Genomic DNA, 15,801 nt, shown 5'->3' on the forward strand with positions numbered 1-15,801 from the left:
CCGACAGCCCGAGTACAGCTGTCTCAGGGCTCCTCTTCCAGGTGACACGCAATCGATCACTCCCGTCAAAGGGTCCCGGCTATGCACAGGGTACAGGAGCCTGCAAACACTGATGTGAGCCTGCCCTAGGAATTGGGATGGTGACCGGCCACCTCCTCTTCTTACACTGCTATGGCACAGAACAGGATGGGATGGAGACAAAGAGATTCTCTTAAATTCTTGGCATGCAGGCCCTTCACAAACACAGGCAGCAGTGTCCTCTTCTTACAACTGACGCCTCCATGCTCCCCTGCCCTCGTACCTCTGTCAGCTGTCACATTTATACAGACGGGTTCCACAAAACACTTTTTAAATGTGCATTTCTTTAATTTTTAAAAATATACACAGGAGAAGCCATGTGTTTTACATAGGAATACACACATTAACAAAGCATTTGTTATAGTTTTCCAAAATTCTATTATATCAGTCTGAAATTTATAAATTAAGTATAGCAGAACTTTTAAAGTCAAAATGAAATCCCTGAAACTACTGGATGCAGTGGACTTTTTTCCAAAATCAAATGAACAGAGAATATGAATATGGTTTGTGTTAAATAAGGTTTATTGTTAGCTTTATTGCCTATAGTCTATAAGATGCAACTTTATTGTGCCTTTGCAAACAGGATACATTTCTTAAAAAACTGATCAAAATTTTCCATACATATAGCTCTATATGATAGATTACAGTGCAACACTATTTTTGTTACATAATTATAGAAATACTATAGAACCCAAGAGCACAGCGTAAGCAAAAGAAATACAATCCTGAGCCATCTGAACAAGATGATTTAATGAATCCTTTTAGTGTAAGTTTAGAAAACACGGAGGAGAAAAAAAAAGATACATGCACACTGCAGTCATGAGCAAAATACATTAAATACCTGTTCCTTGCTAGACACAGGTGGGGGACTATGGTGAATTTCAGACACATGCACACGCACTCACACTCCCATCTACTCCTGCTTCCCTCCCATCCCCAATACATTCACTCCCACCCCTTCCCCAAAGAAAAGATCAGGCACTAAATCCTAGTGAACCCCACATCTGCCTTGCTGGAGAACGTGAAGGGACTGCTAAAATAAGAGTAGAAATCCTCACCCACAACACGAAACAAAGCATGTGCCGTAAGCCAATTCCAGCTGCTTTTGCCTCTTTGGAAGTAAACGAAGCATATGCTCACTACAGTTTACAACTGTAGAGGGAAAGGTCTTGAAAACAAAACTGTCTTCCCTCCCTATCCCCTGAAGTAAAATCAACAGCGGAAAACTCACCCTAAAACTAATTGCCTCATCTGCTATTAAAATACATGTGTCATTCTATTTTTGGTATCTATTCAATCATAGTTCAGTAAGAACAGTTCATGAAGTTTGTACCTGCTTATAGTAAACACTACTGTACCACATAAAACCCACCACGGCTGGACAGGCTTATGAAGCACCAAACCTTCTACGTGTGTGTTCCTTGCTAACATTCGCTCAAGACCACAGCATCCTAGTGTTACCAAGGATAATGTACGTAGAGTTAAGTAACGAAAGGTATTTGGTTTGTGTCTTCACCTTACACATCCTGGTGATGAAATTAACCAAACCATGCCTTCCCTGAAAATAACCTGAGTCTGCTGACTACGCAAACTGACCAGCTCGACTGTCAGTCCACTAATCAGAGGTTGAGCTGGAAAACCAGAGGGCTAATGTCTACCAGCAGCTTGTCTTGTGCGGATAACCAAGAGTTCTTGGTTTTTGCAGTATCTATTGTCCCAAAGGCTGAACCACTGAGGTGGAAAGAACTCACAGCATCAAGAATACTGAACGAACTACACAGCCTGCGGGACTGCCTGGAGAGAAAAGAGGATCCTCATTCCCCACAGGACGTGCTGTGGGTTTTAGTGTCTCTGTGTACATCAGCTGCTACAGAAAGAAAAAAAAAAAGATTAACTCCATAACTTTCTTATTTTCAATTAAATGCTCATACACTCACAAAATAGTCACACACCCTATGAATATGAGGTGGCTCTTCTCTTCAACATTTTTAAAATCAAGAGGCACCAATACCCGTTCATTTATGTATTAGAAGTCTCACAGAATCACCACCAAAACGACAGAAATGGCATTTGTGATGATCACACAAAGGAGAAAAAGATCGAAAGATAAACTTAGCCGCCGTATTTCAGACTGTACTTGAAAGCACAGACGCTCTGGCTAAATTAGAATCTAAGGTTCTAATAAGGTTTTCTTGGTTTCGCATAGTCCCATGGCCTTTGTCCGTGACTGATAAATGGAATGGTTCCTAAGGTAATTGAGGAAACCACTCTGCAATTCTGTTTTCGATGTATATTATTATAATTAGTCTGCCTAGAAAAAAAACCCTTGGCTCTGTCATGGCCTTCTGCAAACAGAGGAAGAGCATGGCGAAGAGCATCCTCCTGCACTGTTGACTACACGGCCTCGGCGATAAGGTCCTGACGCCACTGGTGAAGGGGGTTCCAGAGCAGAAAGGACCACATGTTGTATTTCAGCATCTTTGGTTAAGGTCTGGCCTTGTCAAATCCACCTCTCCTTCCCATTTAGTCACCAATGTTTTAAGCCCATGCCTTTAGTTAAAGGTCACAAGACATAGTTTTCATGTCAAATCAAGAGTTTCAAATTTCTGGCCCTACCCTGCCCAGTAGGACTGTAAGGACCTTACACAGGAAACTGTAAAATCCAATGCTTCAGTGAAAAGCATGCTCTTTTTAAAGTTTCATGAGCTGCATAGAAAACTGTCAATAGGATTCCCAACACTGGGAGAGGGACAGAGCACTTTGTCCTTAAAAGTGGCCTGAGCCAACTATATGAAGTGTGTGGCCCCCCAAAATATTTACCACCAGCCTCTAGAGCAACATCTATATTGTACAAAACTTACGTGAAGCCTAAATGTTTTATACGTTTTTCAGGTGGAAAGGTGAGAATAAGAGTTGTGAGTAAAGCTAAATCTGGCCTAGTGAGAAAAAAGAAGTAAACAAACAAACAAACAAACAACGTCTGGATTTTAATTCAAAGGAAAATATAGGTCATAAACCTGTTTTACATCCTCAGCCAGAGTTGCCTGGAATTCTCTACCTTCTGTTATGGAGTCCAACGAGCTTCTCTCTGCTCTCTTCCTTCACTGCTTAACCGGATAGAGGGGAAACTTTAGGGAGGGTTCCAACAGGAAAGCAGAAACATGGCTAAAGTCCCGGTGGGGCCAAGACTGAGGTCGGACAGAGCAAGCGTCGTGCCTGGATAGCCTAACGCTGCCCAAAGCGGTCACCCGGAAGCCTGACCACACACAGCAGTCAAGCAGCGTTCTCCTGCAGGTACTCCTTTCCTTTAGACGTACCCCCGCTCTCCCAGACAAACATTTCAGGACAAACCACCTGGTCTGGTATGGGCTGGTACGCTACTGCAAATGCTGACACTTTCCAGTGAATTCAGCACCAAACCTGTTTTCTCCCTCCCTGCGGAAGAAACCAATCTGCAGTTTAAAACACAAAGTGTCCCAGTCCTCTTTACTTCTGTGTTTTCTTCTTTCTCCATTTTCTCATCAAAGTTTTCCTATATTGACGTTCAGTTCCACGTCAGATGAAATAAAGTTGCAAAATATTTGGTGATTTCCACAGAACATTCTTCTCGTAATGAACTGACTTAACGCGCTTAAGTCAAACTGGCTTAACGTGCTTAAGTCAGAAGTATGTCCAAAGAAGTCCTTTCCATGTAGTTCGTTCATCATATAGAGAAAGACTCTTACACATGGCTATTTCTGGACAGTGCATTAAACGAAGATACCTCACAAGAGAAAAGATCATTATCTGTATCCATTAGAATAATATACAGATTCACAGTCAATGAGATGATACACTTTGCAGAAGAGAGGCATTGAACGGTATACTATTCAAATACAAAAACAGCAATAAACATATTCTGCACTACAGAAAATATGCTAACTTCTAACTTTAAGGATTTAAAGTAATGAGTCTGGTAACTGCATTTTAGGACTGGAACATGCTTCTTCCCTTCCAGGGACACAATGTTTGATGCCGGTGCACATATATATATATATACACACACACACAACACCGTGTCTGCAATGATATACAAAGAGACAGACAGCCGAGTCCTGAAGGCAGATTTCAGAGAATAGGGCTACCAAGACCAAGAGAGCAAATATTAACTTAAGAACACCTCTAACTTCAGAATTTCATTTTATTGAACACACCTTTTAAAACAAGCACCTCTTGGCAATAAAAGCAAAGAAACAAGAGTACTCCTTCCACTCTGTTCTAGTGGAAGACTTCTCACACCAACCTGCTAAATTCATGATGGAATCAGAAACAGGCAGCCCACTGGGGCTACAAGCAGAGCTCAAATGCAGGTCTGCTAACTTCTCGGGGAGAGCTGGAGCAGAGGAAAACACCAAAAAGCAAACTGGGCATCTATCACAGCTTTCTTCCTTAAGCAAAACAAATGCAAATTAGTTTTATAACCACAATTCAGTTTTTCAAACTTTTTCTGAAGAATTTTCATTTAATTTTGTATACATAACAGGAAGTAAAACTTTTTCACAAACATTCTCAAACCTTACAATTATCAAGAAATGACTAAAGTAAAAGCAGGAGAAATATTAAACACATGGCAGGGAGGTTGATTTCTGTTTCTGCTCTTAAAAAGTAAAAAAATCACCATATAATTAAGTACAAAAACCTGCATTGAATGACAACTGCTGGTGTATTTACTTGATCAAAAATGAAGACCAAGAATATAATAAAGCCCTATGATAATATTCGTCTGGAGCACTCCCCTCAGTGTGTGTACACTAAAATGTTGGCAAAGTTTCTGGAGCATTAGCTTATATAAACACGGGAGTCCTCAGTTAGCTGCATTAAATGGAACGTTCTCTTCTGAAATGCGCCACAATTCAGTTTCACTTACAAATCGCAAATTAAAGTTATCTCTTCAGAAAAATATCTGTTTGGCATCTCCTGGACTTTGTTCCATTGGACAATATGGACATTTTAATCTAAAGACAAGAAAGAAAACATTGAATCAAGGAACAGGATCAGTACTGAGCATTCAATTCCCTCTACGGAATGTCAATGTCTTCAACAGTCACACACTCACACTCACGTCTGTATTTTGTTTTGAGGGTTAACTGTGCTTTCCCTTATTACACCAGCCAAGCTCTGAAGGGTCACAAATAAATACCAATCAAGCCAGATGCTAAACTGAAGGCTTTCCTTCAGTGGAAATGAGTGAAAACTGTTTTGTAAACAAAACAAAGACAACGGTTTTGAAAATTGCTCTTGCAGTTTCAAAAGTAAGCCCAATTTTCCTCCTCCAAAGTTTAGGCTGTGCCTGTCTTTGAACAAGCTTCAAATGGACTGGTCACACAATCCACTCAAGTGCAGCAAATCTGATGCCAGCGGCTGAGCCTAGAAGGCTTGCTGCCTACCAAGTACGACGCCCAGAACCAGCACGGTCTAGTCACCACCCACCGGCACCACCAGGGTTGCTGCATGGTCTGGGAAGGGCACAGATAGCTTCATTACATGCGAAGACTTTCTTTTAAAAGAAAGACTTTACCATAACAGGTCTCAAGTGAACTCCAATGAAAAATGTTCTAACTGCCTAAGCTGGAAATAGGCTTTTGTGCCTTTTTTCTTTTTATTATAAGTTGGGCCCAGTATGAGTATAAAAATTACAAATGTATATACCCTGCGAATTAGCAATTCCAAGTCTACAATTTATATATCACATGTAGATAAAGTAATTCTCTTTACAACAACAAAACGTTTAAATGTTCATTGATAGGGAATTGGTTAAATAAATTATCACATTTCCATATGGTAGAATACTCTGCAGCTCTAAAAAAAGAATGAGGGCTCTTTCTGTAGCATATAAAAGACCTTCAAAATACATCATTAAGTAAAAAAAGCAAACTTGAGTACGATATAGGGTATGTTACCATGTGTGTAAAGGCAGGGGGGAAATGACAATGTACTGCCTACCCAAAAGTTAAGAGTTAAAGATCATGCTTATAAATCTAATCATCAAATTCATGAACAAATAAAAAGACTGACGGAAAGGGAAGGGAAGGGAAGGGGAGGGGAGGGGAGGGGAGGGGAGGGGAGGGGAGGGGAGGGGAGGGGAGGGGAGGGGAGGGGAGGGGAGGGGAGGGGAGGGGAGGGGAGGGGAGGGGAGGGGAGGGGAGGGGAGGGGAGGGGAGGGGAGGGGAGGGGAGGGGAGGGGAGGGGAGGGGAGGGGAGGGGAGGGGAGGGGAGGGGAGGGGAGGGGAGGGGAGGGGAGGGGAGGGGAGGGGAGGGGAGGGGAGGGGAGGGGAGGGGAGGGGAGGGGAGGGGAAGGGGAAGGGGAAGGGGAAGGGGAAGGGGAAGGGGAAGGGGAAGGGGAAGGGGAAGGGGAAGGGAAGGGAAGGGAAGGGAAGGGAAGGGAAGGGAAGGGAAGGGAAGGGAAGGGAAGGGAAGGAAAGGGAAGGAAAGGAAAGGGAAGGAAAGGAAAGGAAAAGAAAAGAAAAGAAAAAAGAAAAGAAAAGACATCAGATACCACCTTCCCACTAAGTTTCAAAAGAAAATTTTTTTACCAACATTTAAAAAATCACTTACTTGCTACCATTAAACATTTTATTCAGGGCATCTCTTGATATAATATGACCACAGACCAATTTCATGGGTGGATTGTTATCTGTCGTTTGCTGACGAAGAATGGGACAGGCAAATATAGAGTGATACCAGCACTTTTTACCAAGGTCCACTTCAATCTTCAAAAAACAGTAAAAAGGCTCAAGTTACGTCTCGGAAAACCATCTACATGTCAATATGCACTGGGAAGCAAAAACATTTATCAGTCTACTCATCCAAATGTATCTTTTTACAGCACTCTTACCTCAAAGACAGGCAGTCTTAGGGATTCAAGCCTTACTTCATAATTCTAATTAACCTTCAAGATTATTTATAACACTACTTTTCAAACTAAATTCTGATGTCTGAGGAGTCAAAGGAAGGCAATGCTCTAGATGTCTAACACTCCTGAAAATCTGTCAGAATAGATATACCCTAAGAGCAAAGCCCACCAGAAACCCTGTTTTGCAGCACACTCAGGTAGGTGGTAAAATTCAGTGTAATAATTCCTTTAAAGACAGAATAAACAAGGCTTACTTTTATGCAAGGTTCAGATCTGAGTTTCCCATGTTCTGTGTATAATGGTCCAGAGAAACTACCTGAAACAAGGACTTTAAGCTCAAGTTCAGCAAGACCTCTCACAATCTGTACATCAGAGCCATGGTAGGTGTACCAGTCATTTCTCTTCACAGGGAATGAAACAAACAGAAGCTATGAAATCACCTAGCTCAATGGTTGGCACACGACAGCGGGCTCCACAAACGTCAGTTCTTTCTGTTTTCTTTCCTTCCAAAATGGTTATCAATATAAAGTCTATTACCCAGACTCTTTCAAGAATGTTGACCAAGTGTAACAGAACAATCCTGAGAAATAATGGTCCGATCATCACCTCCCATTGCTTTACTACCCCAACACACAGATGTCAGGTGAATTCAGACTTCAGCGTGCTGCTCTGTGCTCATGCACAAATGTCAGAGATGCACGTAGCACAGCTGGGAAGCTGCCAGATTCTTGCAGGCACCTTCCTCAGCAAAGCAAGTGAAGGCTCAAGTTCTTTTCACTTGTTCAAATAAGCAACAGTCAAGGAGGGGTGCTGCCTGTGTCCTGACCACACTCAGACTGGGAATGCATCTGTGTCTTTAATCAAAACAGATCTCTGAGGAGGAGCTGGGGCAGCCAACCGACAGTTACCAGCTGGAAGGTGACTGTGGATAAACCTGTGCACAGGCGTGGCAGACAAAAAGCAAAAGCCAAAAGCGTATTTAGCCTTTTAGGGTCCGTGACACAACCGTGACAGGCATGATAACTGCAGTCCAAGTTTTAGTGCTTACTGTCAAAGGTCACATACAATGACCTTTGCCACTCCATGTCATAACTCCTATGGCAGCAAAGCTGGAGTCCCTACTATGTGTCCCATGTTATTCTAAGCATACCAATGTTATCTCTAGTCTTTAACAGCCCCAGAAAGGGAAGGAAGGTACCACAAACTACTGCTTAGAGAAGTAATAGGGTTGGCAAGTGACTAGAGGTGATGTTTAAAATCATGGCCTGGAGAGCAGTGGACACGCAGCACTGAAGGGCCGCTGAGGACTGCACGTGTACCAGGGACAACCTTTATTTTAGCAGCTCTGTGCTTATTTTGATTCAGCACAAACTCATGATTTCATAAATATCGATGCTTAACACAAAACTAAATTCAACCAGTTGACTCACCGCTCTTCTATTTTAAAAAACCGTAGTCCGAGTGGTTTCTCCAGGGCCCTGCAGAACACACTGCGTGCCACAGTACAGACGCCACGCACACCTGTGATGTCTTCCTTCACTAGCTCTCTACGTCAAAATTGTATTCGTTTTTTTCTACGTCAAAATTAAAAACCAGAAACTCCAGCGCCTCCAAAATGTACTAGCTCCCCATTTCTATTGTTTTTAATCATGTCTACACATGACATACAAGAATCCTGGCTGAACGGCTACAACGGTGTTCTCTCGTTAAAAGGCAAAACAGGGATTTTAAACTCTTAGCATCCATGTTCTTCTCATGGCAGGAAAAAACAGAGAACGGTAGAAAGTGGAACTCACAGGTAATTCATCTTTCTGGTTCCAAACTCCTGTGCACTGCCTCTGTTCTATCACGGCTTTGATATTAATTAACGCTGGCAGTGCCACACAACCTGCTGAGAAACTGGGAGAGAAGAGGAAATGTCAGTGCCAGGCCAGGTGTCAGACAGCTTGGTCCCAGGAAACATCAATCCCTCCAGACTCCATGTGCACAGGGTCCTGGCCATTGGACAGGGCACAGTGCCCTCTGCTTTGTTAAATCAGTGCCAAGAAAAAAAAAAAAAAAACCTTCACATTTTACAAAACCACCAGATTCAATGGGCTCTGCTTATCAATCATTAACGATATCCTGAAACAGTTTCTTGCTCAGCCTCCTTCTAGACCCTAGACCAGGATGCCCCTGTCCAGGGCAGAAGTGCTCATTTCTCAGACCCAGAAATGCTCACAGTCGTCTCTCAGCCGAGTCCCTCTTCAGGACTGCCCTCAGTTGAAGCAAGTCACCTGACCAGGGTCACATCTGATGACTGCTCTGGGTGAGGATACAGAGGCCCAGCTTGTCACCCTAATTTGGAACAGCTGCACAGGCCCACCATGGCGCCAGAGCTCCTCAGGGATGTGCTGAGGCCTCTGATAAGACTACTCTGCAGTCCAACTTACCCTAATCCTGCTGCTTTCATTCTGCCACGGGGGCTCATCCTAACAAACCTCCCTCGTGTCATCTCCACCATTTCACACTCTGTTCCCCCAGAGAACCTGACCTGCAGCCTGCTCATGCATTATAACAAACTGCCTCAGTGTCTCCTATGCTCAGCTGGAACACCCCACGGAAGGCAGAAGGTACCTTGTTCACCTTTGTAGCTCATACAATGCCTGGCACATAGCAGGGATCTAAAACACTTGAGGCATTAAATAAATAGGAGAGCTAAAGAAGTTATTTTCTTAAACAGGTTCATCGACTTCTTGTTTTCAAGACCCACTTACATGCTTAGATATTAAGAATCTCAAAGGCATTTGTTTCTGTGGGTTATATTATTGTACTAGAAATTAAAACTGACACATTTAAAAAATATCAATTTGTTTAAAATAATAAATATATCACGTTATAAATAACATTCTTACCAAAAAACAAAACAAAACAAAAACTCCGTATTTTCCAATCCAAAAATTGTGACAAGACTGGCACTGTTTTACATTTTTACAAATCTCTTTATGCCTAGCTTTATAGAAGACAGATTCTTATATCTTCTGTTGCATTCAATTTGTTGCAATGTGTTCTTTTGATTTAAATAAATGGGGAAAAAAATCTGGCTTTAAACAGATAGGCAGTAATTTAATTGCCTTTTCAGATAATTGTGATATTCCTTTAATGCCACACCAAAACTCAACAAGTAGTAGATTCTTAAAGGTTAGTTGCAGAGTGGAGTGAATCCTTGCCACTGAATTTTTTTGTTTCCTGCTACATTAAAATCCAATTGTCTGTCTCACACTGTGAATGAATCTTTTACTCATGCACGATTTTATAAGATCACAGTGAATTAAGATCTTCTAAGTGTTAACACATTTCATTACACAATCTCAAAAAAATCAAATTCATTAATATCACCAATCTCATCAGAAAAGTATTGGGAAGGGACCCCTGGGCAGTTCAGTCAGTTAAGCATCTGACTTTGGCTCAACTCAGGTCATGACTTCACGGTTCATGAGTTCCAAATCTACACTGGGTGAGCTCAAGCCCCACTGCAGGAGCACTGTCAGCACAAAGCCTGCATGGGATTCTCTCTCTCTGCCCCTCACTCACCTGTGCACTCGCTTGCATGCTCTCTCTCAGATAAATAAGGGAAGGAAGGAAAAGAAGGAGGCAAGGAGAAAGAACAGTATTGGGAAGCTGCATGCCCACAGTGGCAGATACAAGTTTTCCAAAATTGCTATCTTAGCTTAAACTCATGAATTTAAAAGATACAAAAAGATATAGTCAGTTGCTTTCCTTGACATGACAGGCTCACTTCATACATGTGAAAAAACAGCTGCCAAAAACCTAAGTGTAATTAACTGTAGTGATTCTAATTTTTTTTTTTTTAATGTTTGTTTATTTTTGAGAGTGAGAGAGACAGAGCACAAGCAGGGGAGGGGCAGAGAGAGAGGGAGACACAGAATCCTAAGCAGGTTCCAGGCTCTGAACCATCAGCACAGAGCCCGATGCAGGGCTTGAATCCACGAGCTGTGAGATTAGGAACTGAGCCAAAGTCAGACACTTAACCAACTGAGCCACCCAGGGGCCGCAGCTGTAGTGATTTTTTTCAAGTAAGAACTATTTCGTGAAAAAAACAACTAGTGGGGGCACTTGGATGGCTCAGTTGGTTGAGCGTCCCGACTTTGGCTCAGCTCATGATCTCATGGTCCCGTGAGTTCAAGCCCCGCATCAGGCTCTGTGCTGACAGCTCAGAGCCTGGAGCCTGCTTCAGATTCTGTGTCTCCCTCTCTCTGACCCTCCCCCACTTGCACGCACACACGCACGTGCGCGCGCACACACACACACACTCTCTCTCTCTCTCTCAAAAATAAACAGTTAAAAAAATTAAAAAACAACAACAACTAGTGTATTGGCTCATAAAAAATCAAGCAACATACACAGGTGTTTTCTGAGACAAGAGGATACTTTGGCTTGAAGTTGAAGTGCTTTATGAGAACTTCCCACTTTGTCACACAGAATATTAAAAAGGTGTGTACTCAAAGGTGAAGATGTAATAAAACTAATAATTTTAAATGTTTTGTCAAGAGCAATCTTTTTTTTTTTTTTTTTTTTTTTTTAGAACAGTCTTAAGTAAAACTAGTGTGTCTTAAACTGCAAGTGTGTGGTGAAATATGATGTGTGGGGAATATGCCAAGTCCTTTAGGAGTCTGGGACCGCTCTGCTGATCTGCGAGCTAAGGCTCAAGCAGTTTAATACACCACTGTTGCTGCACCATCTGTGGAAATATCGGCACAGTGAAAAAGGCTCTGGGTGACCCCCAGAGGTTCACAGATGACACTGCTCTAAGACTGTTTCATCACCAATTGTGATGATCTCCTGAAATACCAACCGTACTCTTCTTTAGAAAGACAAACGTTCTCTTCAAAAGCGAGACAGGAAATTAAGAAAAACTAAAGCAAGCAGTGCATATTTCAAATCAGGACCCATTTCCATACCTGACGCTGAGAGGGGACTCCACCGAGAGCCCCAGGAGGGCACAGGCGTCCCGAGTAAAGATGTCACAGATGTCAGCCCACTGGTTTGCATCAAGTAGGTGAACATATGGTGAGTTCTCAATCCCTTGTCTCAGGTACACAAGGCTTCCCATCAAAACCTGAATGTCTAAACAAAACCAGTGACAATTTGGAGGTATGAATGAGCACTCCTGAAACAGGGGCTGACGTGGGGGTGGGAAGCTGAGAAAGGCAAAAATTCCCCCAACTGACATAGCCTAAGTTATTAACAATGTCTTTTAAAATTCTGGTCCTTAAGCTTGGTTTATCCCTTCACTGTAAATCAAAGAAACAGCATTGAGAGAAAGGGGAAGAAAAGGAAAACACTGAATACGAACTTCAAGTTACTTTACTCTTATACACAGCATAGTGTAACTACCATTATCTAGATGAGTAATGATAACGTCGTAAATGGGGCCACCAAACATTTCTGGCTGTAGAACTGGCCAGGACTCCCACACTGACATTCGGTGTCACTGCTGCCACCTTGGACACTTTGTGGTGGCATGCCTGCCTGCTCTTTCTCCTATCTCTTACATACAGAATCCCCAAAATGCAATGTCTCTTTCTGACTTTGAATCCAAGAGGCTTCAATGTTTTACTTTTGTTCTAGGTCCACTCAGCGATCTAATAATAATCTAAGCGATTAGCATCTACAATTATTTTAGTTCCTTAGCAAATTGGTATTAGATCTCCTTAAGATAAACCTAAATCCCAGTGGTGGCTATAGGTCTGTTCCAATTAAAAACATTTGACTCTAGACTCACCTTTTTGATGATTTAGGGCAAATGGCTGAAAATTTTTAGCATATTGTAATGCTTCTCGCTGATTCGTAGTTCCGCCCATTAACAAGCTAATAAAATACAGTCTGTGTAGTTTAAATTCCAAGGAACTGTTTTGGGCTATGAGCATTTCTCGGTTTGAGACTGCCCATCTAAAGGAAAAGCAGAAAAGATTTTAACAGTAATTAAGAGCCGGCAAAGAGTGTCAAAAATTCTTTGAAACCTAACAACACACAAAAAAGGGTCTGGTCTGCCATCTTGTGGAAATCAGTGGTAACATCAATCCCTTGGCCCAGAGACTTTTGTAAAGAAAATAAACATAACTACACTCAAAGAGACACTTCAGCTAGTGAAAGTAAGATAAAAATAGTAAGTCAGATGACAATTAAATATTTAGTAAGGTTTTATACCAAGACAAGATGGACTCTGATGAGTCACAGGATATATTTGGAACTTGTACAAGGCCCACTTTGAAGCAGGTGTCAGCCATGAGATTCACTACTCAATTGCCCGTATCCACTACTCTTTTCCTGTTAAACTGGCATGGCATATTTATAAATGAATCATAAGATTCCGAATGGGAACCATCTATTTTTAGACTTTTTGGGGGCACAATATTTTGTGCTGCACACTTTGAGATTAAAAACAGCAAACAAGGTTATTTGTGCCTCAAGGTGTTTTCAGTCTAATCCGGCAGATAAAACTACATACATATCACATTTATATCACACTGTGCCATAATGATTTGTACAAACATACTGCTAATGAAGGAAAGAATATCCAATTCTGAAAGATCCAAAGTACAGGGACTCAGGACTCTCCAGTACACACAGTTGGGATAACCAATGTTGAGCTGGGTCTACCACTCCAGGTGGGCACTAGGCAGAAAAGTGTACCAACCAGCTGTTAAAATCAATTTTGCAATCAAATGGTAAGGAAGCATTACTTTATCTCTTTAAACAGATTAAGATGTAGGAGCCATATCGTATTTTTCATCTGACTTTCAGTTGGACAAATATTCTAACCCATTTCACCAAGAACCAATGGAACGTGAACTGGGTATGATTATAAACCCGGAGCAGCTCTGCAAACTACAAAAGTAAAATGTTTCAGGTTCCTCATAATGATCAGTTGAATGGGATTAGACTTCACAGAACTCTACTGTTACAGGATCCTACCCTAACAGGGTTCCACATGCACATGGGTATTCTAATCAACCTGTTGATGCATCCACATCTTAGAGTCCAAACATGAAGCTTCTGTGACTTCAAAATCAAGGTTCTTGCTAAAAATATTTTAAAACTATATTCATCACTTAGACTTTGGCAATATTTACTTAAATTTAAGTAAGCTTTGAAACCTTGCCTGGTCGCAACACCAAGTCTGAGATAAATCCTGCTGACACCAGCAACGTACTTTTGGCAGCGATCTTTCATGAATGCCCAACGCCAACCGCCAGTACCAAAAGTATTGAGCGTCTGGCAATATCTAGCTTGTCAGGGACCTTCATGATTTCCAGTTCCAAGGAGCACATTTATTTTTATTTTTATTCCAGTATAGTTAATATACAGTGTTGTATCAGTTTCAGGTATACAATCTAATGATTCCACACTTCCATACATGACCCAGTGATCAACATAACAACTACCCTCCTTAACCCCCTCACCTATTTCACATATCCCCCTACCCACCTCCCCTCTGGAAACCATCAGTTTGTCCTTTACAGTTGAAAGTCTGTTGCTGGCTTTGCTTCTCTTTTTTCCTTTGCTTGTCTGTTTTCTTAAATTCCACATGAGTGAAATCGCATGGTATTTGTCTATTTGGCTTTGCAGCTCCATCCACATGGTTGCTAATGTAAGATTTCATTCTTTTTTATGGCTGAGTAATATCTCATTATGTGTATACACCACATCTTCTTTATCCATCTATCTATAGACACTTGGCCAAGCAGTACATTTAAATCATGTTGCTTACCAAAAGTTTATCCTACACCCCTCACTCATAAAATCATGAGTGTGTTTTCCTACTAACAAGGAAGGAGAGGCAGCAAGCTACTTGTTTTCTGTTTCTGATATGAGGTACATGTGTAAGAGTCTACAGAGTCCAAGAAGGGAACTAATAGAGAGTAACTACAAATTTTAATAAACAAAGTCAACAGAGAGGGCAAAGTCCTTACGTAGGCAATTCACAAAGGAAAAAATCTATTTCATTTTCACAGGCAGATTTTCAGGATATAATACTAAAGGTGGGGAAAATTGTCCTGTCTAGGAAAAAATAACTCCCAGTTACAAGAATCTTTAATGGTAATGATTCCAGGGAAGCTGGACTGCATGCATTGTTCACCAACTGTTATGGTGCATGGGCTACAACAACCCAGACCAGGGCATCAACTCTCAGAGCAGCACCAGGAGGCCAGAAATAATGGGAGGACATAACGGTGGTCCAGAGGACAGTGACTAACACAGTCTATGCTGTCCTACGTTTTACAAAATTACTTTCAGTTAAGAAGGCAGTAACTTTTTAAGCAAATGCAAAAGTAAACGAAATTCTTAACTTCTTTTTTAATCAAAAAAGCTAACAGTAATTGCAAATTACATTTCCTAAAAGTAATCCAAGCCATGAATTATGATTTTAAGCTCTGCAAACTATATATATATATGTAACCCATTTAACTTGGAGAGGTATTTAAATACTGGACAATGTAGTTCCTAATTTATCACTTATTTTTACTCACTTTCAAATTTAGCTATAAACAAGGCTACAAAATAATCAGAAAAAAAGCTAACATTGCTAGTTCCTAACCCCCAGGCCCACCAAGAAATTTTCAGGAAAAGTAAATAGCTATTTCATTACAAAAAGGAACTGGAGAAATGTGGGGAAAATGCAAACTCCAAATTCACAGAATACAAGTTGTCATGTATTTCTTAAATTACATTTCTTGACCTTCTGTCTTGAAACAATGTATTATCTTCACTTAACTTTTGAATATTATATTAAGCCTAAATCTCACAAAGCAAAGCATTAGATTAAC

General features: G+C 41.3%; 1 protein-coding gene across 5 annotated transcripts in view; it reads right to left on the reverse strand.

The window, feature by feature from the left end:
* Positions 1–15,801, reverse strand: part of RMND5A (required for meiotic nuclear division 5 homolog A) — a 69,678-nt gene that overhangs the window by 5,510 nt on the left and 48,367 nt on the right. For 3 of the 5 annotated variants that reach the window (XM_086700639.1, XM_086700643.1, XM_086700642.1), the window contains 5 exons: positions 12,756–12,922; positions 11,932–12,097; positions 8,767–8,869; positions 6,673–6,827; positions 578–5,072 (listed from right to left, as the gene is read on the reverse strand). In XM_086700639.1, coding sequence (XP_086556765.1) covers positions 5,009–5,072; positions 6,673–6,827; positions 8,767–8,869; positions 11,932–12,097; positions 12,756–12,922 — 655 coding nt within the window. In that variant the 3' untranslated portion in view covers positions 578–5,008. Of the gene's footprint in view, positions 1–577; positions 5,073–6,672; positions 6,828–8,766; positions 8,870–11,931; positions 12,098–12,755; positions 12,923–15,801 lie in introns of those variants that run through there. The other 2 variants (XM_086700640.1, XM_086700641.1) reach the window with 2 other exon arrangements.

Source organism: Puma concolor, chromosome A3 (assembly GCF_028749965.1).
Source record: "Puma concolor isolate L17-30 chromosome A3, mPumCon1.1.hap2, whole genome shotgun sequence".
Lineage (NCBI taxonomy): Eukaryota > Metazoa > Chordata > Mammalia > Carnivora > Felidae > Puma > Puma concolor.